At 41.9% G+C, this 19,208-nt stretch overlaps 7 protein-coding genes and 1 non-coding gene across 10 annotated transcripts; 5 read left to right on the top strand and 3 right to left on the bottom strand.

Annotated features, from left to right (window-relative positions):
• Positions 1–1,076: 1,076 nt before the first annotated feature.
• On the top strand, positions 1,077–2,542 carry LOC6535050 (uncharacterized protein CG45076). The gene is made up of 2 exons (XM_002095678.2): positions 1,077–1,136; positions 1,470–2,542. The coding sequence occupies exons 1-2, from the start codon at positions 1,091–1,093 to the stop codon at positions 2,411–2,413; spliced, it is 990 nt and encodes a 329-aa protein (XP_002095714.1). The 5' UTR covers positions 1,077–1,090; the 3' UTR covers positions 2,414–2,542.
• A 281-nt stretch (positions 2,543–2,823) lies between these two features.
• LOC6535049 lies at positions 2,824–3,535 on the top strand. The gene has a single exon (XM_002095677.3). It carries the CDS (start codon positions 2,918–2,920, stop codon positions 3,482–3,484), a length of 567 nt encoding a protein of 188 aa, XP_002095713.1. The 5' UTR covers positions 2,824–2,917; the 3' UTR covers positions 3,485–3,535.
• Positions 3,495–6,761, bottom strand: LOC6535047 (coiled-coil domain-containing protein 186). The gene is made up of 7 exons (XM_002095676.3): positions 5,933–6,761; positions 5,706–5,825; positions 5,583–5,646; positions 5,366–5,520; positions 5,161–5,303; positions 4,770–4,950; positions 3,495–4,557 (listed from the first exon to the last, which is right to left on the bottom strand). Exons 1-7 carry the CDS (start codon positions 6,653–6,655, stop codon positions 3,613–3,615), a joined length of 2,331 nt encoding a protein of 776 aa, XP_002095712.1. The 5' UTR covers positions 6,656–6,761; the 3' UTR covers positions 3,495–3,612.
• Positions 4,660–4,732, top strand: Trnam-cau. The gene has a single exon. It is a non-coding gene; the product is annotated as a tRNA-Met (tRNA).
• Positions 6,762–6,802: 41 nt separating the features above from the next.
• LOC6539469 (probable tRNA N6-adenosine threonylcarbamoyltransferase) lies at positions 6,803–8,102 on the top strand. The gene is made up of 3 exons (XM_002086322.3): positions 6,803–6,989; positions 7,051–7,736; positions 7,792–8,102. Exons 1-3 carry the CDS (start codon positions 6,875–6,877, stop codon positions 8,032–8,034), a joined length of 1,044 nt encoding a protein of 347 aa, XP_002086358.1. The 5' UTR covers positions 6,803–6,874; the 3' UTR covers positions 8,035–8,102.
• LOC6539474 (fat body protein 2) lies at positions 8,051–9,143 on the bottom strand. 2 transcript variants are annotated; one of them, XM_015189636.3, is made up of 3 exons: positions 8,957–9,143; positions 8,500–8,898; positions 8,051–8,435 (listed from the first exon to the last, which is right to left on the bottom strand). In XM_015189636.3, exons 1-3 carry the CDS (start codon positions 9,095–9,097, stop codon positions 8,145–8,147), a joined length of 831 nt encoding a protein of 276 aa, XP_015045122.1. In that variant the 5' UTR covers positions 9,098–9,143; the 3' UTR covers positions 8,051–8,144. The 2 variants fall into 2 exon arrangements, with proteins under 2 accessions (XP_015045122.1, XP_002086359.2); XM_002086323.3 differs by having other exon boundaries at positions 8,500–8,901; positions 8,957–9,141.
• A 435-nt stretch (positions 9,144–9,578) lies between these two features.
• Positions 9,579–14,281, bottom strand: LOC6535045 (tubulin polymerization-promoting protein homolog). 2 transcript variants are annotated; one of them, XM_015195503.3, is made up of 3 exons: positions 14,130–14,281; positions 10,630–11,032; positions 9,579–10,197 (listed from the first exon to the last, which is right to left on the bottom strand). In XM_015195503.3, exons 2-3 carry the CDS (start codon positions 11,023–11,025, stop codon positions 10,015–10,017), a joined length of 579 nt encoding a protein of 192 aa, XP_015050989.1. In that variant the 5' UTR covers positions 11,026–11,032; positions 14,130–14,281; the 3' UTR covers positions 9,579–10,014. The 2 variants fall into 2 exon arrangements, with proteins under 2 accessions (XP_015050989.1, XP_002095710.1); XM_002095674.4 differs by lacking the exon at positions 14,130–14,281 and adding an exon at positions 11,210–11,329.
• A 3,275-nt stretch (positions 14,282–17,556) lies between these two features.
• On the top strand, positions 17,557–18,808 carry LOC6539471. Its single transcript, XM_002086325.3, has one exon. The coding sequence runs from the start codon at positions 17,862–17,864 to the stop codon at positions 18,735–18,737; it is 876 nt and encodes a 291-aa protein (XP_002086361.2). The 5' UTR covers positions 17,557–17,861; the 3' UTR covers positions 18,738–18,808.
• The last annotated feature ends 400 nt before the right edge of the window (positions 18,809–19,208 follow it).

The following is a 19,208-nucleotide window of genomic DNA, read 5'->3' as shown; positions in this document are numbered from 1 at the left end:
CATACAGACTCCAGGGACATAGACGCAGCGCAAGTTTGTCGAATCATGCTGCCACGCCCACTCTAACGCCCACAAACCGCCCAAAACTGCGACGCCCACACTTTTGAAAAATGTTTTAATATTTTTTCATTTTTGTATTGGTCTTGTAAATTTCTATCGATTTGCAAAAAAACTTTTTGCCACGCCCACTTTAACGCCCACAAGCCGCCCAAAGCTGCCACGCCCACACTTTTGAAAAATGTTTTGATATTTTTTCATTTTTGTATTAGTCTTGTAAATTCCTATCTATTCGCCAAAAAACCTTTGGCCACGCCCACTCTAACGCCTACAAACCGCCAAAAATTGTCCTTCGCACTTACACTAGCTGAGTAACGGGTATCAGATAGTCGGGGAACTCGACTATAGCGTTCTCTCTTGTTTTATCATAATTTTGTTTCATAAATAAATACCTTAAAGAGCTTTATAGCGGTGGCGACTCCTACAGTATATTAGCATTATATAATTTTCCAATTAAAATAATATTCAACTTTTGATTGAAAAATTCCCCCGTTCGTAAATTGCCAAATTTTGTGGGCTCGTTTATCTGAACGAAAGCGTAATCCCTGAAATAGCTTTCCCTGAATCGTTGCCCCGAGGAGCCGGCCAAAAGCGCCACTTAAAGTCCACTTACAAAGTAGTGCAGCACATAAAATGCAAATTAAATTTAAAACATTAAGAAAACCCGAGCAGGCCGACTGCTTTACACCTTCCGTTTGGTCCAAGCAAGCGTGCCAACGAACCATTAAAAAACGACACCGAATTTTTGGCCCAAAAGCGGTCGCTTTGAGCTTCCTCGATGGGATGGAATGAATGGAAATGGGTGTGAAGGTGCCATGTGTGTGGACCCAACTCTCCAAATAGTGGGCAGAGTTATTCAAATAGCTCGGAGTTTGTAAGTCATAACATGCCTGCGATCAGTTAAATTTAAAAACCGCAACCGACTTTCCGCAACTTGAAAAACTTTATGCTCGGCTGGCGGCTCTGAAAGACTTATAAATTGTACACTTCCATTCAATTTGAAGTTCAATGCAGTTTCAGCAGCGCTAGCGAGATGTACGCCCAAGGATTACGTTTTCATCTCGCCCAACTTGTTTTGGGTAAGCCGGGGAATACCCTTTAATAAGAAAGTAAAAATAATAGTGATCTGTTAAAAAATAACAAAAATGCCAATTATATGCATTCAAAGAGTTATGATTTAAAAATAATGTTAGGTTTTCTGGAAAACGTAGTGAAAATCCTTATACTCGAATTAAAGCGATTGTCTTGAACTTCCCTTGAACTTCTCAATAATATAGTGATCAAAATTATAAAAATATAGATTAAAAGAAATGTCCTAAAATTGCCAGGATATCTGTATCAAATCATAAATCCATCTTTACACTATTGGGCTAAAAATCTTCTTAAATCTTATATTATATCAAATCCTTTAGTGCTTCTTTTGTCCGACGCCTTGGGACGCCTGCATAAGCGAAATGGCTATCACTACCGTCCTCAGCAACCCCCACCAATCCATCAAGGTGGATATTTCGAACCCCACCTCCCGGCAGTGGAGCATCCCGAGCCAGAAAAGCCACAACATAGCCCCAAAAGCTACTACTCTTCATCGGGAGGAGGACCAGTTTCGAGCAAGGGATCCGGTGGCTACAGCATTGGCAGCGGGCTACGTTCCATTGCCCAGGGGTCGGCGGATCAGGCCCACAGTGCAGTGACCAACCAGCATGCAGCTGCCAAGCAGGCGGCTTATATAGCCCAGAATACCCTGGCCCAAGCAGCTTCCCAGGCGGCGGCCACTGCGCAAGCGGCTTTGGTGGGAAAGCAAGTTGTTCTCCAGGAGTTGGAGCAGCAGGCAGCCGAGGCCCAGAGATCTCTGTCCCGCGAGCTAGAGCAACTGAAGGCGGCCAAGATCTCCGCCAGATTGGCACAGCAGACGGCCCAAGCAGCTCATCATCACATATCCGTGCTAACAGCAGCCGTAAATAATGCCAAATCCGTGGCTGAGCAGGCCGAACAAACCTCCACGGAGGTAAACAACCAACTGGCCTCACAATCCCAGATGGTGGGTCAGTCAAAGAACCGATTAGAGCAGGTGGAGGAGCAGTTGCACCAGGCGCGTGTTGACTATGCGGCCACCAAGGAGTCCGCCCTGAAGGCGGCCAATTCCGCAGCTGCGGCTCAGGTGAATGCTTCCAAGGCGGCCCAGCATGCCACGATCGGATTGCACGAGAGCACAAATCCCTCGGCCCACGGGCACGACGGTCAGGAGTTAGGTGGGGAGGAGGAGTCCTACGATGAGCACCTGGACACCAGTGGCGGAGAAGTGGGCCACACCGGCGGAGGAGAGGAGCTAGTCGAACACGTTCGAGCTCCCTATTAGTAAGGGATTACCTATCACTAGATTCGTTAAAATAAACTTAGTTGATAGTAATATTTATGTAAATATAGGTAAAGTCAGACCCATGTGGCTGTGAATTATCAGCACTTTAAAATGGACTAAGAGATTAATTATTCCTAAAAGTATAAAAAGAATATCAAAAATAAATTGTTTTAAAAATATTTTACTACACATAACTCCTAGTTCTAGGAGACAAAAACATGATTCAAATATACTGAAACGATTATTCGATATACCAAATTGTATCCTCTTTTTTTAATATTAAGGAAATTGTTTAATACAGATTTAAAACTAACTGACTAAAAATTCGTCGTACAGCATTGCCAACACACTAAAAGTACTTTTTGGAACTGCTCCCTGTTAACATTTAACAGCCCTGCTAAGGCAGCCGGCACAGCTGTTCGACCTTCCCAGTGATTGGCAAACACACTGTTTTCATAACTTGCAACAAAAATTCAATTAAAATAGTTGAAATAACCCAGAAAAATGGCACAAAAGGTGATCAAGTACTTTGGTCGCACGACAGACTTCCGTGGCAACACGTTGTGGGAGCTTGTCTCCGACCTACCCAACTGGGGAGTGGGCCGCCTGCTCATACGTAACATGTTCCAGCGATATCCGGAGCCCTGCTACATGCGGATTTTAAAGGTGCAGTCCGTGGACGAGCAGCCCGGCGAGATCCGCAAGGTGCGGGTTACAGTGGAAAAAACGTGGCGCGGCGTAACTCAGCCAAAGCCCGTGGAGATCTACAGCACCAGCTATAAGGCGGACTTCGAATTGGTGCCACAGGATCAGGAAGCAAAGTACCTGAACAACAAGAAGAAGGTTGAACCAGCGGTTCTTCCCACCAAGATTGACCTTCCGCCTCTGCTCCGCGAACTGGTCTCAGAGGAAACGGGCAACCCCAATCCCCAGATAAAGATCCACTTTAAAGTTACCGACAACAAAACAGCCAGATTAGCCAAGGATGGTGAACAGTCAACAGTTAAATTCGCTCTTGGTGTTGGGCAGCCAAAACCCGTAAGCGCCAAGCTTTACGAAGGAATATTATAAGCCTGGGACATTGTTGAAATATTAAATACATCTATTATACACTTAAAGATACGAACATTGGATTTGTACACTATCTACACGCGGGTTAGACTCTGAATTGGAATACAATGGAATAAGAAGACTGGCATTTACTTGCAACTGCCCTCCAGGGAGCGCAACTTCCTCGTGAGATTGTCTACTTCCAGTCCCAACACATCGAGGTTCTCTTTCAGCGTGATATTCTTCAAGAGAGTATCCTCGAGCACAGTTTGCAATTTCTTGTTAATCTCAAGAGAAAGTTCGAGAGACATGGCCTTATTCTCGCCTCCCGCCTTAGACGATCCTCCATAGATGGCTGCCATGATTCCATTTCCATACTTGACCAACTCGCTTTTGTTCTGATCGCTGCGCGACGTGGTTAATGCGCCAGCAGTCTGATCCCTAAGCATGTAGTGTTGCACCACCTTGGATTTTTTCTGCACCTCGGCCACCAGAGCAGCCGTGTGGTTCTCCAGAAACTCGATGCGTTCGGTTTGGCGGGCTGTGGCCTGCTGCAGTCGCAGTATTCGCTCCACGAGGACTTTTTTGGACGGTACCGCCTGCAGATCTTGCTGCAGTGGCGGCTGTTGAACGGTGGTGGCACTACTGGCCACTGTTTCCGATTCAGAGGACTCGCTGGCCCGTCGACTGCCGTTGTGCATGCTGCCGTGGCTACTGGAGCGACTATGACTCCGTTGTTGAGGATTCTCCGTTGGATACCCATTGATTGCCTGCTGGCAGTTGCTGCAGTAGCTGATCGGAATCTTCGGTTCCGTAATTCCTCTTTTGTACTTGTTTAGCTCGCGGTGGAGCTCTTTCAGCACGGTGGCATGCTTGTGCTGGGTAGCCTCAAAGTCACCCTGAACATCATCCAGTTTCTGCTTGGTCAGTTCGTACATCTTCGTCTTTTCGGACAAATGTTTGGCCAGCAGCAATCGCTCCTCGTTTTTCTCCGATGCCTCCAAACTTAGTTGCCGCTCCAGTTGATTGTATTTGGTGTCGTAAGCGAGCTTTTCCTGCTTCAGTAACTTGTTCTCAGCATCAAGTCCCTGGGCCTGCCAAATAAGGAAATATCATCAGATCCTTGAACAGTATGGCTTAGGATAAATCTGATACCGACATTTATGTCGACTGCTTAGAATCGATAGACATTCAAAGCCTCGGTGGCGCAGTTGGCAGCGCGTAAGTCTCATAATCTTAAGGTCGTGAGTTCGAGCCTCACCCGGGGCATGTATAATTTTTTGTTTTTTTTTTTAATTTTACTTACCTTTGCTTCTGCCAGACAAATATCATTCTGCAGCTGCACAATTAGCTCACTCATCTCCTTGTTAATTGTAAGTAGCTCTTGCTTCTTGACTTTTAGCTGCTCCAGGTCCGATTCGTGGTCTTGGAGCAAAGCCTCCAGCTCCTGAACTCGTTTTTGTTCTTCCGTCAGCTTTTCTTCATTTCTACAAATAAATTGATCATTTTAATATAAATTAACAAGGACATTTAAGGAATATTCCAATATTCAATTCTAATGATTTGCTTTAGTTAATTTTAGCATACAAATTAATGGATATTGGATAATAATAATTATTATTGGATAATAATAATAATTCTTTAGATAAGATAATTCTTTAGATAAATTCTAATTTATACATTTCCTGTAACCTTACATAGTGTTCTGAGTACGCAGAAGCTGAAGTTCCTCCAGTTGCCCCCTGAGTTTAGCGGAGTTAAGCAGCTCGTCACTGTAGGAACCTTCTACGGAATTGTGCAGCTCTCTCAAACGGTTAAACTCCTCTGTAAGCCGCTTATGCTGTAAGTAGAAATTTTAAAAAATGTTAAAAATTAAATTGAATACTCCAAAACTTTATTTACCTCTGTGGTGATCTCGTGAAGCTGATTCTGCAGATCTTTGTTGGCTTCGCTTAGTCTTTGATGCTCTTTGGTGACTTTATCCAGAGCCTCAGTCTTGCTGGTTATCTCATGTTTCAAGAGTATTGTGTTGGCTTCGAATTCCATTTTAAGTTTCTCTGTATATGTAAGAGGAATGGTAAGACCTGCTTAACACATATTATTGATAAACTAAACCCACCATTGGCCTTTTCCTCCAGTTTGTTGGGCGCATTCTTTTGCTCTTCTAGTTGGCGTTCTACAACCTGAAATGCGAATCAAGTTCAGTGAATCTAAAACACAAGCTAAGCTTATCATTCCGTACCGCCTTGGCTTCTGTTTCAATGTTCAGTTTGTTTATGTGATACTTGAGCTTGGACTCTAAGAGGCCCAGTTCAGTTTTGCACTTCTCGCACTCTCTCTGATACTTCCTGACTTCATTGCACTGATTAGGTAAAGATAAATGTTATAATAAAAGATTAGTTATCTGCAGTCCAACATTCGGAGTTGGAACCTGTGTAAATCAACGTGGAATCATTTATTTTTACACACCTTTTCATCGATGATGTACGTCATGCGGGACTTTTCCTCACTTACAGCCAGAAATCTGGTGGAGACATTCTTTACTTCCTTTTTGGCCTCGGACAGCTGCTTCTCCACCGCCTCCTTTTCCTTCTTGGCGTCGATGAGTAGCTTCTCCTTCATGGCGAACTTGATGACGGTGGATTCCTTCTCCTTGTTGGCCATTTCCATTTCCTTGCTACAGGCCTGCTTCTCCTTGCCCAGGATGGCATTCTCCCGTTGAATAAGAGTGATCATGTTGTCCTTCTGGATGTTTGAGGTGCGCAGTTGATCCAACTGCTGCTCGTAGTTGCGCCTCTGCTCCTCAAGCTGGGCCAAACAGTGAACATGTGATAGGATGTTGTTCTGCGGTGGTAACGATGGATTTCTTTGCAGTTCCTTCCCATTTTCCTGTGCCTTCAGATCCTTGAATCGCAAGTTAAGTTCTTCCTCTTCGATTGCCACTTGATCCAGTACGGCTGCCTTGAGATCCTGCTCTATTTTATCCTCATCTTGGTCTTTTAACTGATCTCCATTAGGCTCAGTTTTCACATTGCTTTCATCCAGCTGCTGCTGTTCAATGAAATCCGCTTTCATATCCACGTCTCCAGTTGTTTTCTCCTCAATGTGGTTAGAATTCCGGCCAGATTCCCCATTTTCGACGCTGACCGGATTTTCCATCTCAGCCGGCGATGTTGCCTGCGCTGATTCCATAATCAGATCGGTTATTTGATCATCTATTCCAATTTTACAATTATTTTCGCGTACTTTTGCTATACAACAAAAGTTTGATATTTGCAGAACAGCTGTTAATTTGGAAAAGTTGGCAGCCCTTCGCTTTGAGCAGTATGACCAGAGCTGCCGCTTGTCGTGAAAGGGCACACTAATGTTTGTTTACATTGCAATTTGCTTTACTTGTTAGTAATTTTAAACATGGTTTGCGCTCTGGGCATTGAAGGCAGTGCCAACAAAATTGGCATAGGCATAATTCGAGATGGTAAAGTACTGGCAAACGTACGGAGAACGTACATAACCCCACCAGGAGAAGGTATTCCCACATTCTAACCCGCCGGCTTTGAAAGATTTCATCATAACCATCAATTCCACAGGTTTCCTGCCCAAGGAAACGGCCAAACATCACAGGGAAGCCATCCTGGGCTTGGTGAAATCCTGTTTAAAGGAAGCCCAATTGAAACACTCTGATCTAGATGTTATATGTTACACAAAAGGACCAGGAATGGCTCCTCCTTTGCTGGTCGGTGCCATTGTGGCACGCACTTTGTCTCTTCTGTGGGAAATTCCGCTCCTGGGCGTGAATCACTGCATTGGGCACATCGAGATGGGTCGCCTGATCACCGGTGCCCAGAATCCCATAGTTCTCTATGTGAGCGGTGGAAACACACAGGTTATTGCCTACTCCAATAAACGATACCGCATCTTTGGCGAAACTATAGACATTGCAGTGGGAAATTGTCTGGATCGGTTCGCCCGCATCATCAAGCTGTCCAACGATCCCAGTCCGGGTTATAATATCGAGCAGCTGGCCAAGTCGAGCAATCGTTATATTAAACTGCCCTATGTGGTAAAAGGCATGGATGTCAGCTTTTCAGGGATTTTGTCTTACATTGAGGATCTGGCTGAGCCGGGCAAGAGGCAAAATAAGAGAAAAAAGCCACAGGATGAAGAGGTCACGAATTACAGCCAAGCGGATCTTTGCTATTCGCTGCAGGAGACCATCTTCGCCATGTTGGTGGAGATCACCGAGCGCGCCATGGCCCACTGTGGCTCGAATGAGGTTAATTGCAGGATTTTTTTCAATTTAATCAATTAGCTAACCCACTTTTTTACAGGTCCTCATAGTTGGAGGTGTGGGTTGCAATGAGCGACTCCAGGAGATGATGCGCATTATGTGCGAGGAGCGCGGAGGCAAACTCTTTGCTACTGATGAACGTTACTGCATAGACAACGGACTAATGATTGCCCATGCTGGTGCAGAAATGTTCCGTTCTGGCACTAGGATGGCCTTTGATGAAGCTTTTGTAACACAGCGATTCCGCACGGACGAAGTGCTGGTCAGCTGGCGGGATGACTAGTTACCACAAGGACTGATTTCTGTGCTTCGTTTGTTTATTAAATACCTAGTGTCCATAATATCTTCATATTTGTAAAATGTGTGTGTTTAGGATGTGCACGAATAACACGCTTAGAGGGCCTGTTCCTTGCCCGTCCACTGGGGCTTCATTTCCAACGGATACACGCGCTTACCCTCGATGACATAGACAGCTCCGTTCTTGTCCTTTTCCAGGACATTCAGAATGCAGCGAGAGACATCAGCGGCACTCTGCTTGTTCAACCTATCTAGAATCCTATAGGTCTCGTCACTCGTTTCTGGGAAGATGATCTTTTCCGTGAAGTTGGTGAACATGTCCGTCATCGTTGCTCCAGGACAAACAGTCACAAACTTGATGCCCGAACGTTGATAGTACTTTTCATTCTAATGGAGAAAGATACTTGAATGAAAAACATAATTCAATTGATATTTAAGGCTTTCTTGTTACCGCCAAGCAGCGTGTAAAGTTGATGATGCCAGCCTTGGTGGCTCCATAAACAGGAATGATGAACATTGGATCCAGTCCCACCACTGAGCTCATGTTAACCACAATGCCGCCCTTGCCGCCATTATCCTTACCCATGTAGGGTAATGCGCTCAGCGTTGAGTTGATAATTCCACCGAGATTCACGAGCAGAGTCCTCTGCACGTCCTTATCATTGAAAATCCCGGCTACGTTGACCACGATATCGATGTTCCCAAACGTCTTGGCTATCTCCTCAAAGGTGGCTTCCACACCCTTCTTGTTGGCCACATCCATCTTGATGATCATTACACTTTGGGTGGGATGAGCGGCTCTAAGTTTCACAAACTCTTCCAGATTATCCTGCAAATCAATGATGGCCACCTTCTAGGAAGCACACCTTTAAGAAATTATTTTACGTAATAATATTTTATTAACCCACCGCTGCTCCAGCAGAAAGGAGCTGCTTGGACACCTGCAGTCCAATGCCTCCAGCTCCACCGGTCACCACTGCATTCTTGCCGCGAAAGGACATTTTGGTCTGGTTAATTGTAGTATTCGGGGGTATTCCTTGTGGCTTCATCAGACACTGAGCTCCTCAGTTGCACTGCTGACTTGGAATAGCAATGATCGCCGCTTTTATACCTATTTCCCAAGGGCTATATGATATATCGCTGAGTGACTTTGGTTCGACTGCAATCAATAGCTAGTTTTCCACCTGCTCTGGGTTAGGATTATGCAACTTATGCCCATATATCAGTTTTCATCCTCATCTGGTCGCTCTAGCGTTCAATCTGCTTCACACTGCTCTGGTTTTTCGATGTCAGCTTTGCATCAGTGATAAAGTCATTGTAAAGATAATGCAATGATCTCCTAACAACCAGAAGTAGAACTTATAGAAAAACTTACAAAATACATGTATATATAGGTTTATATACATAGGTAAGGTTTTTCGGTTTTTATAATTTAACGTATATTTATAGACAATTTCAATGCTATTTCGAATGCTTTAAAATTTAAATTTGTTTTGTATTTCTTCCCAAAAGAAATTATAGCATTGCAAATATTTTAAAGTGTATTTATTCAAGCAAAAATCTTGTGAAACATAACATATCTATGTATGTCGTATATCTTTTGTTTCCGTATGTGATATTTAAATTTCTTTCGAAAATTGTAATATTAAAAGTTTATCTGTTATCTTAAGACTAGCAAACATGGATTTGAGTACCATGAAATGAATGTAAATTTGATTGGGATTTACTTTTGAACTTTTTGGGCCGCTTCAAAATGTTACGTATCAACGATTAAATAAAAGAAAACCAAAATAAAAGAACTCAAAAAATATAATCAAATACATATATCAATTTATTTGTAAGCACTTAAATTATCACAAACCTAATTTATACACAAAGATAAATTAAATTGGGAGACATTAACTAGGAAAACACATAAGTTAGAAATACAGTTTCATGAGAGGATGAAAAACGGTGGTCTCCCAATTTAGTGGGCGTTGTCGTAGGTGTCCTTGTGCTGGTAGCCACTCACGTATCCGGACCCATCGACCACATTCCGTCTTCCAGCGATACCCTTGCCCTTTCCGGAGGCATCAAAGCGTTCCTTGTGGGAACCGGTGTACTTGCTGGTATCCGTCAATCGATCCACGGCAGCTGCGGCTTTTCCAGCCTGAAAATAATTACCAAAACTAGATTAGGTTCTTTCATTTCATTTTCCTTTCATTTTTTGACATTTTTTATCCCTATTTATGATCATTTTATAAACTAAAAGTGCAGTTTTTCTTTCACAAAAATTCCAAAGTCGAATATGAGTATTATTTCAAATATACTACTTTATCTATTGGTGGTTTGTGTGGAAAGTCAAGAAATATAAAATCGGTATTATATATTATATCATTAAATTATAGTCCTATTTGAAAATTTTAGTGGCTAACAGTAAGATGGAAATATATAATAATTAATATTTATAAACTTTCTTGCCAATCATAAATGTAACTCGAACTAAATCATAATGACTTATCAAAGTAGAACGACCTTATAAGCACTCTAAAATAGTGGACCAATGTAAAGTCAGACTTCGCAATTGACCTATCAAACCCACCGAAACGGATACAACTCCTGGAGCTCCACAGACGGCCAACTTCTGCTTGATCTCCGACAGCTCCACTTTTTTCGTCTTGGCCAGATCGTCCAGGAATTTGTTGTAATCACTGAGCGAGATCTTCATAGCCTTGAACTTCTTGAAGTGGATGCCCGTATCCGTGGTGGTGATCTTCTTGTCGATAACCTTTGCCTGTTTCATCCACTTGTCACTCTGCGAGAGCGTAATCAGCTTGCCATCGGACTTGGAGTCCCCGAACTTGGAGAAGGCCTTGAACTGATCCGCAACGCTAACCTTGGGCTCATCCTCCAAAGCCAATTGGGCCAACTCGGTCGCCGGTACCTCTGGAGTTGGAGCTGGAGAGGGGCTTCCATTTGCTGCGGCTGCCTCGGACATGATGGATCTGGAAAAAAGAATATATATTTATATTTACAATATTAATATTTACACAAACATTAATATTATGCCTAGCCTGATAGGTTAGTGTTTTATTTTACACTACATTGTGTGGTTTCTTCGTTCACGCAACTTTTCCGCTCCTGGGTAATCGGTTGCGTATATCATTTACGCAGTTCCTCACCTGTGGGCCACAACGCTCACCAACATTGCGGTGGGTCTTGTCCGTCACCGTCAACTAACGAGGCTTTATTCCCAGTCGTATCTTTACAAGCAGCTTATCAGTACTTCACTCACTTCGCTTTCGCAATGATATCACAACTGGACAACGGCAAAGCTATACCCACCCAAAGCTAGGCCAAAGCTCTCTCAGATGGGTTTCGAGAGTTGGAAATCTAAAGGCAAATTGGGAGAGACCACATCATGGAATGGCGTCATCGGTGTGGGTCCCCCATCTCACAGCGCAGCTAATTATCGCCTTTTGGCAAACCCTAAATAAATAGTCAACAGGTTTGGCTCACATAGGTTTCTCTATGGGAGTCAGAACTTGGCGGTAGCTTGCGAGATCTATTATGATAAGTCTTTAGCATACAGCTATCATAGATTTCATGTTTCATAAGACGATGTTGAGTATTTACGGTAAAAGTATAGATGAAACTACCTTATGAAGAATAAATTAAAAAAATTGTTAAAACAACAAAATATCAATAAATATAAAAAAAGGGACTACCATAAGAAAAAGTTCATTTATTTATTTTAAGTTACCCTACCCATCGCCAGAAATGCTTCGCTTAATTTGTTACACACTGAACGTGGCATAAATTTGGATGATAATTAAGTTTTAAAATAGCTTGTAGCATAAATTGTCCTCGTGTTTACAGGCTACCCAACACGAAGTCGAATCCTCAGTCCCATAAACAGTAAATAAAACGTGAACATTTATTGGCGGGGCCATTAATTACGCGCCACTTAAGGTTGCAAGTTGGAGCCCCAGGAGAGATGGAAGCCGTTTCGGCAACCATTTAATTCGGCGATAAGATGAGACTGCAACCAGTTTTGAGTCTCCTATCCGTGAGATATGATGCCGCGGCCTGTGTCAGCACAGATGTGATCAAACCGAAATGGAAGGGGGAACGAGTGACACCATGACCTTGATGCAGCCCGTCGAGCATGTCAAATACTATACCACCCCCTAGCAACATTCGCAATCCAAATCGAAATCCAAATGACTGAATAAAATGAGTGCTTATGTCATCGTATCATCTTGATTACGCTGTTCTGGGATCAGCTTGAAAAGCTGTGGGGTGAGGCAATTTCATAGCCCATATTCCCGCATATAATTTACCAAAATCATCTATGAATGTAAACTGAGTGGTTAATTGGGAGCATTGCATGCATCGCAAGTCCACCGGTCATTAATCATCTTATTGGTCTCAAGAGCAGGGTTATTGAACTTGAACTCCGCTCAAGACAAAATACCGAACTCGTCCCCGGACAAGACTAATGGAACCCTTTACTCCGCCCTTACGTGTAATTGGAAGCCATAAATACTCGGAAACAAGAAAAGTTGACAAACTACACCACAAAAGAAGTTGGAGAGTATGCAAGAAGAGTTTTAAGATGAGAAAAAACAAGAGGCTAACGACTGGAAAATTACCTGTATATTCGGAACGTATGTAAAAAAAGTCTTAAAATGGATTTTACATTATTTACTATTTACCACAAAAGAATTAGTGTAATATTGTTAAAAACACTCTTTTGTAACTACCATTAGCCATCACAACTAGTTTAAATTTATCAATTTGTAGTACATAGTTTTCGTTATTAGTTAACTGAGTCTGATTAAATTTTTGATTAATCGCCGGCTGCTATCTAATTTTTAATAATTTTGTAAAATGTTTATACTAAAACTTAAATAATACAAATAGTTGAGGGAAACACTAACAGATTAAGCTGGCCGTAATCGTAAAACCCGGAAGTCTTAAATTATCGCATTCAAAAACGGAAAAAAAATAGCTTCAAGATCCTGAGATAACCGCGCCACAGGATGCGCCGATCAGACTTGGGTACTAAATCCATACTAAATAAATTATTTTGTATCATTATTTGACAACTCAAAGTGCAGATACCCCGAAACGGACTGCAGAAAATCAGGCAGTCTGATGGGGAGCGTGGATAGTCTAAATCAGAAATAATCCGCTTGGCTGTCAGACCATAATTAATTCGATTTTTCTCATTTCCCATCTCGGTTTTGGCTTCTTTCTTTGTATTTTCGATCAGGGGAACAAGTTCTCATCCATCTCCAGTCGAGCATTGCGAATTCGTTCCCAACATTTTAATTAGTTTTCTACCAAAATGGTAAAAGTTAATTGGGCAATATTTATGAGCACAATTTGAATAGGAATATGAATGGGTTACAGATACCATATACGAAAAGAATTGACTTCCTGGAGGGGGGTTACAATTATAAACCCAACCTACCTCAAGTGGACCGCTGGAGAGCGAATGTAGAAAGGGAAATTTGGGTCATCTCGATGTATATTTATAAAACAATCGACTTGGGTGGGGGAAGAACATGAAATACTGCACCAAACATGAGTAAATAAACATACTGAAATTTAGCGCCTCGGACTGAATGCATAAACTAAAAAAAACCCTCTTTTGTGGGGCCAAACAGGAAGCAATGGGGATTCTGATACGGCACGCAACGCAATAGAGGAATCATTGACTTAGGGGATTTATGCTCGGGACATAATATGCGTATGAAATGTGTAGCTACATCACCAGTAGCACAGATGACATCACTGGGAGCTGGGAAACGCGCAAGCGCCAGTTTGGGGAAGGGTTTCTAGGGGCTCGGGGCTGGAATTTCAGACTGATGATTCAAATACACGCATATATACACACGGAAGCAGGGAAAATGCGCCTAAATCAGGACCCCCAACGGAAATTGAAAACAAAGGGGACGGCAATGCGCGGCAATTGGGTCAAAATCTGCTCTTGAAAACATGAACCTGCTACACATAAAATAAAAAAATAGCTCCTTGGCTTGGAGTCTGCCTAATGATACAGGATACAGCATCGTTTTCGGAACAAATACTTACATTTGTTATTAAAAAAGTGTCAAAATCCTTGAATATATTTCTTAAAAATCTGTGTTTTATTCCTCAGCTATTTTCAATCACTTTAAGGCAAACGCGCGAATGCTGGCGATGTCGAAACTCAACTGTTTGGACAAATGCGCAGCCAGTGGCTAGCGAAGGCCCAAGCGGCGTATGAGTGATATTTTTGTTTTGAGTGAGCTTTCGCAGAGTGGAATAGGAACTTATAATAGAAACTTATAGGCAAAATGCTCCTCAGCATTTTATCAAAGGGAAAGGTGGCAAATCAAAATTTAAGCTAAAATAAATTCTAAGAATTTCTGAATAAGATAAGGAAAAAGATTTGGATTTTATACACACTTTTACTGACCGCTCATTTTTTAAAGCGATGACTTCATTTCACAAAATTTTATACACGAAAACTAACAACGAAAGCCACTCGACGAAGCCATTTATCAAAAGTAAAGAGAAACAAACGAAACATAAAGCAACTCAGAATAACAAAAATGACGTTAGACACCAGAATCTTATCAAACCAACAAGTTTCACTCGAGATTTTGGTTTGTTGTGAGTGAAATTCTAGCGAAAAAAGCTTAAAGCTTTTCCTGATTTTATATTGTCGAAGGGGAAGGGGCTCGCCATACAGTCTGAGGTACCAAAACCGGCAATTCGTAATTCCGCCTCCAAAACGGAATAAGATGCGTGAAATTGTTGGACAACAAGTGCCAGACAATTGGAATAATGAGGGGTATCTTTTTTAGTTAGCAAAGCAAATGAGACTTTATATCAAGCGGCTAAGATTTGTTGGCCGCCTTAATGGATAAATGGGTTCTTTGAACCTTTCTATTTTGGACAATCAGGAAAAAGTAAAAGTTAAATAGGAAATCATAAGGAAATTACTTCGCACTCCATAAAATGATTAAACACATTCAGAAACAACAAGCCGCAGCCCAAAGCCCAAAACAAACCCTAAACGAAAAAAAACCTTTGACATTGATTTATGAGAACTGACTGTCAGAGGAATTTGGTAAGTTTTGTGGCCACCTCGATGAAGTCATAGCCCTGGCCCAAAAGCAAAATACAACGCAACTGTAAGACTAACTTGGAAACCAAAATACCCTGAGGAGACTCCTAATTAAGTTCTTAAATTACGCATTGATACTAAAAATACCTGATTTTATTATTAATTTATATTTTTTTTGTTTTTTTTTTTATTATTATTAATTAATTAATTATCATAAGGAATAAGAGAACAAAATTTATTATAACCTAATGGGAGTCTAACGTTGGTATTTCTTCAGTCTATTATTACGTTTACCTTATGGTACTTAAATTTAGTGTTTACAATCTTAGCATTATTAGTTTATTATTTAGTTACAGAAAATGTTGGAGTGTCTTATTTTTAGTCTTCTTATGGAAATTGCGCAATGTAAATGTTGGGCTACTCTGCTTCAGTAGTACTGGAGCCTCTAGAATGGAATGTTATCTGGTATTCCACAGTAGTCAGATTGAGGTGACGTACGACTCACAGCCAGTAATAAGCCTCAATATGTAATTTATTTATTTTTTCATACAATGTCTTCATGGGGTCTAATTCAGTTTCACAAACAAATAATAATATTACAATTTGAAAGAAATACATTCCCATAATTTCCAAATTTAAATAAAATGTTCTATCTCAAGAATACCTTTTTAAGTAACGAATAAAATAACCACCTTCTAGGGCAAAAAACGAAGAACTGCCAGGCCTGAAAAATGCAAACAAGATTCTTGCCACCTGGCCTATCTTTAGTGTACCTTTAATTAGCCACGAAGGCAGTTCAGAGAACCGATGATGCTACACAAATCAGGGCACTGCCCACGCCAGGCGGAACAAAGGCAGTGCCCCAAGAAAACCGGACCACATTTTCAATCCAACTTCAATTCCAGGCCAGAACTAACCAGCTCATTAAGGCAGATAGGAATGGCTGCAGAGAATTGGGCCTTGATTGAAACTAAGTGCCAACGGAGTTAACATTAAAACGCACTTATCAGCCGGGCCGTCAAGGCCAATCCAATGTGGTTCTTGCAACTGCAACTGCTCCTCCTCCTAATCGGGAGCGAAGTTTAAGCACCGCAGATCTGAGGCATCCGATAAGCCCGCTGCTAAAAATAAAAATGCCCAGCGAAGGAGATACCAATGCAGCTGCAGATGCGCCAGGGGCGGAAAGAAACTTAATTTTTAGGGGCTTTCTTAGAAATATTGTAATATCGGGTAAAATATCATAATAAAACTGAACTAGCTAAAGTTATAAAGGTATATTATAAAATTTTAATTTTCGGTTAGGATAAGGGATTTCAATAAAAAGATACAGCTTTTGTAATTAACTTAGCGCACTAACGAACTAAATACACCCTTTTTCTTTACCATATTTTTAAACGGTAGTTTTTTAAAAAAGTAGTTTAACAGTACGATTTTAAATATTTTGTATGTACTTAAATGTCTATAAAGTATATGGGGACCAATGACACCCAAAAGACCCCCATTGTGTTCGCCACTGAAGCACATGACTCCCGCGTCCAAGCTGTGGCCAAATGTGGCCCTTGGCCTTCACTCACCTTGAGATGCCGTTGTTGTCGTCGTCGGTTGTTGCCACAGTTGTTGCAGTTGCAGTTCCTGTTGTTGCTGTTGCAGTGGACCCGTTGCAGTGTGCGGACAAAAAGGAGGCTGAGATGCCACAATGCTGTGGCAGCAACAACGATTGCATATCAATTACACGCCGGTCTGGATGCGGTCTTTGGCCTTGATGATCCACCCAGCCAAGGCCCTTGGTTCAATTGCAGATGCAGATGCAGATGGCGTTGAAGATGCCAGGCAGCGATTGCTCCTCCTGCTGCAGCTGCTCCTCTGCCTCCCTTTTAAGCCCACTCCAGCCTTGGCCACAATTAAACCAAATTGACACCGCCTTCACTAGGCAGCGATCCCAAAAGGGGAGTGAAAGGCGGTGCTGCAATGTCCGTTAACGACACAAGTGGACACGACGACGCATTCGCATCTCCTCGTTTGCATTAAAGTGCATCTGATGAATACATTTCGAGAAAAGCTTAATCGACTGTTTACTATTTTAAAATGACTATAATAAGACTATAATAATTTTCTTTAATGAATTACATGAGTGTTTTAATGTGTTTTGTTTTTTAATAAATTCTTGTTAAATCCATTAATATCCCTTTTAAAGTTTTTTTTAATATTTTAGATTAAAAAAAAAAATTTTGGCTTTTCAAAAAATATTAAATAATACTAGAATTGCAAAGTATGAAGTCCAAGATTTAAGCTTTCACAAGTTTCTTCTTCATCTAAGTAATTTTTAATTTTAAACTTTCTATTGACAAACTACTACTAAATTATCTTTGGTTTTCATTTATGTCATACAAAATTTTAATAATAAAGCCATTCTTCATTTAAGCATTAATTTCTTACAGATTTCATACACAACCTTACTTTAGGATACACTGATTGTAACCTTTTGCACAAACCAATTTTAAATGTTTTTAGAATTTTTTGGCAGTGTGGCAGAATAGAACAATCGGCAGGGACAGCAGAAACTGGCCGCCAGGAACCTCAGCAAGAACCAGACCTAGAACTCCCGAAATAACCTGCTGGGTATAAAAGGATGAAAACTTGGGCTCAGAACCAACAGTTACCAGTGAACTGACGAACAAGACTTACTCGAAAGAATCTTTCGCTGCCAAGCCATGAAGTATCCACTTCTGTTGTTAGGAAGCCTCAGTTTGGCCCACGGACTGGCCTTGTACTATCCTTATGCGTACACTGCTGAGGGATCCGCCGTATTCACGCCAACCCAGAGCCAGTATATCGCCAAGGATGAGTTAGGTCAGTACTCCTATGGCTATTCAGAGCCCTTGTCCAGCAAACAGGAGACGCGCACTCTTGACGGGATCACCCAAGGATACTATAGTTACCGGGATGCGGCGGGAAAGCTGCAGAGGGTTAACTATGTGGCCGATAACGAAGGTTTCCATGTGGCAGCCACTAATCTGCCAAAGGCCAAAGTTTCCCAGGAGTCGCTTGAATTTACTCCCAGAAGCGCGTCCCATCCGGTAGACCATCATATCGAGCATCCAGCGGAGGTGCCGCATCCTGTAGTTCAGCATCCCGTCGATGTTTCACATCATCACACTGTAGTCGAGAGCGGTCGAAGTGCTTATCCAGAAGGACACCATCCCGTCGAGCACCACGTTCCTGTTGTGCAGAGTTCTGTTGGCCACCATCCCGTTAAGGTTCCACATCATCACACTGTTGTTGAGAGCGGTCGAAGTGCTCATCCAGACGGGCTTCATCCAATCGAGCACCATGACCACTCGGTTTCCGGCTCAGAGCCATCCGGATCCCATGGTGGACACTCCCAATTGCCTCATCCCGTTTCTGATACCGTGGAAGTGGCTGCGGCCAAGTCCCTTCATCTTCATCGCGTCCATGATGAGGGAGTGCGCAACCAAGTGCTGGCCAAGATTCCAGTTGCTGTGGCTCGCAGCCACCATGTCGTAGTTCCTGCTCCAGTCTACGGGTATACCATTCCCAGGTACTACACCCCCGGATTCTACTACTGAGTGACAGCTGCTTTAGCCCGATTTGGATCCATCATTCAGAATTTCTAATTAAAAATATAAATTGTCAATCAGTCTGCGGCGTTTCATTTCAAGTATTTATGGGATATTATAAGGAAAGTGCTTACTTATTTATTAATTGGTGTTTCAATCATTTGATGATTATAGTCAAACTAAGTAGTCCAAAACGGGTTACTATATTCTGAAACCAAAAAATTGAATTTTGAATTTAATTAACTATAATCTTTGGTTGAATTAAATTATAACTCAAATCGCGACACCCAAAAATTCAAAATCCGGCTAAAATGAACCCCTTGGCTGATTAACTCCAGGACCGGAACCCGTTCACTCGGACCCTGCCCTACCTCAACCTTTTGGCCCCGGACCAACCGATCACATTCCACATATGTACAGCATAAACTCTTCATAAATGTGGGCCGAATTTTGATTTCAATTAAATTTAATAGCAGCATA

The sequence above is a fragment of the Drosophila yakuba genome, chromosome 3L (genome assembly GCF_016746365.2).
Source record: "Drosophila yakuba strain Tai18E2 chromosome 3L, Prin_Dyak_Tai18E2_2.1, whole genome shotgun sequence".
NCBI classification, from domain to species: Eukaryota; Metazoa; Arthropoda; class Insecta; order Diptera; family Drosophilidae; genus Drosophila; species Drosophila yakuba.
Note: the sequence above shows the minus strand (reverse complement) of the source record. Positions and strands in the feature narration are given on the sequence as shown.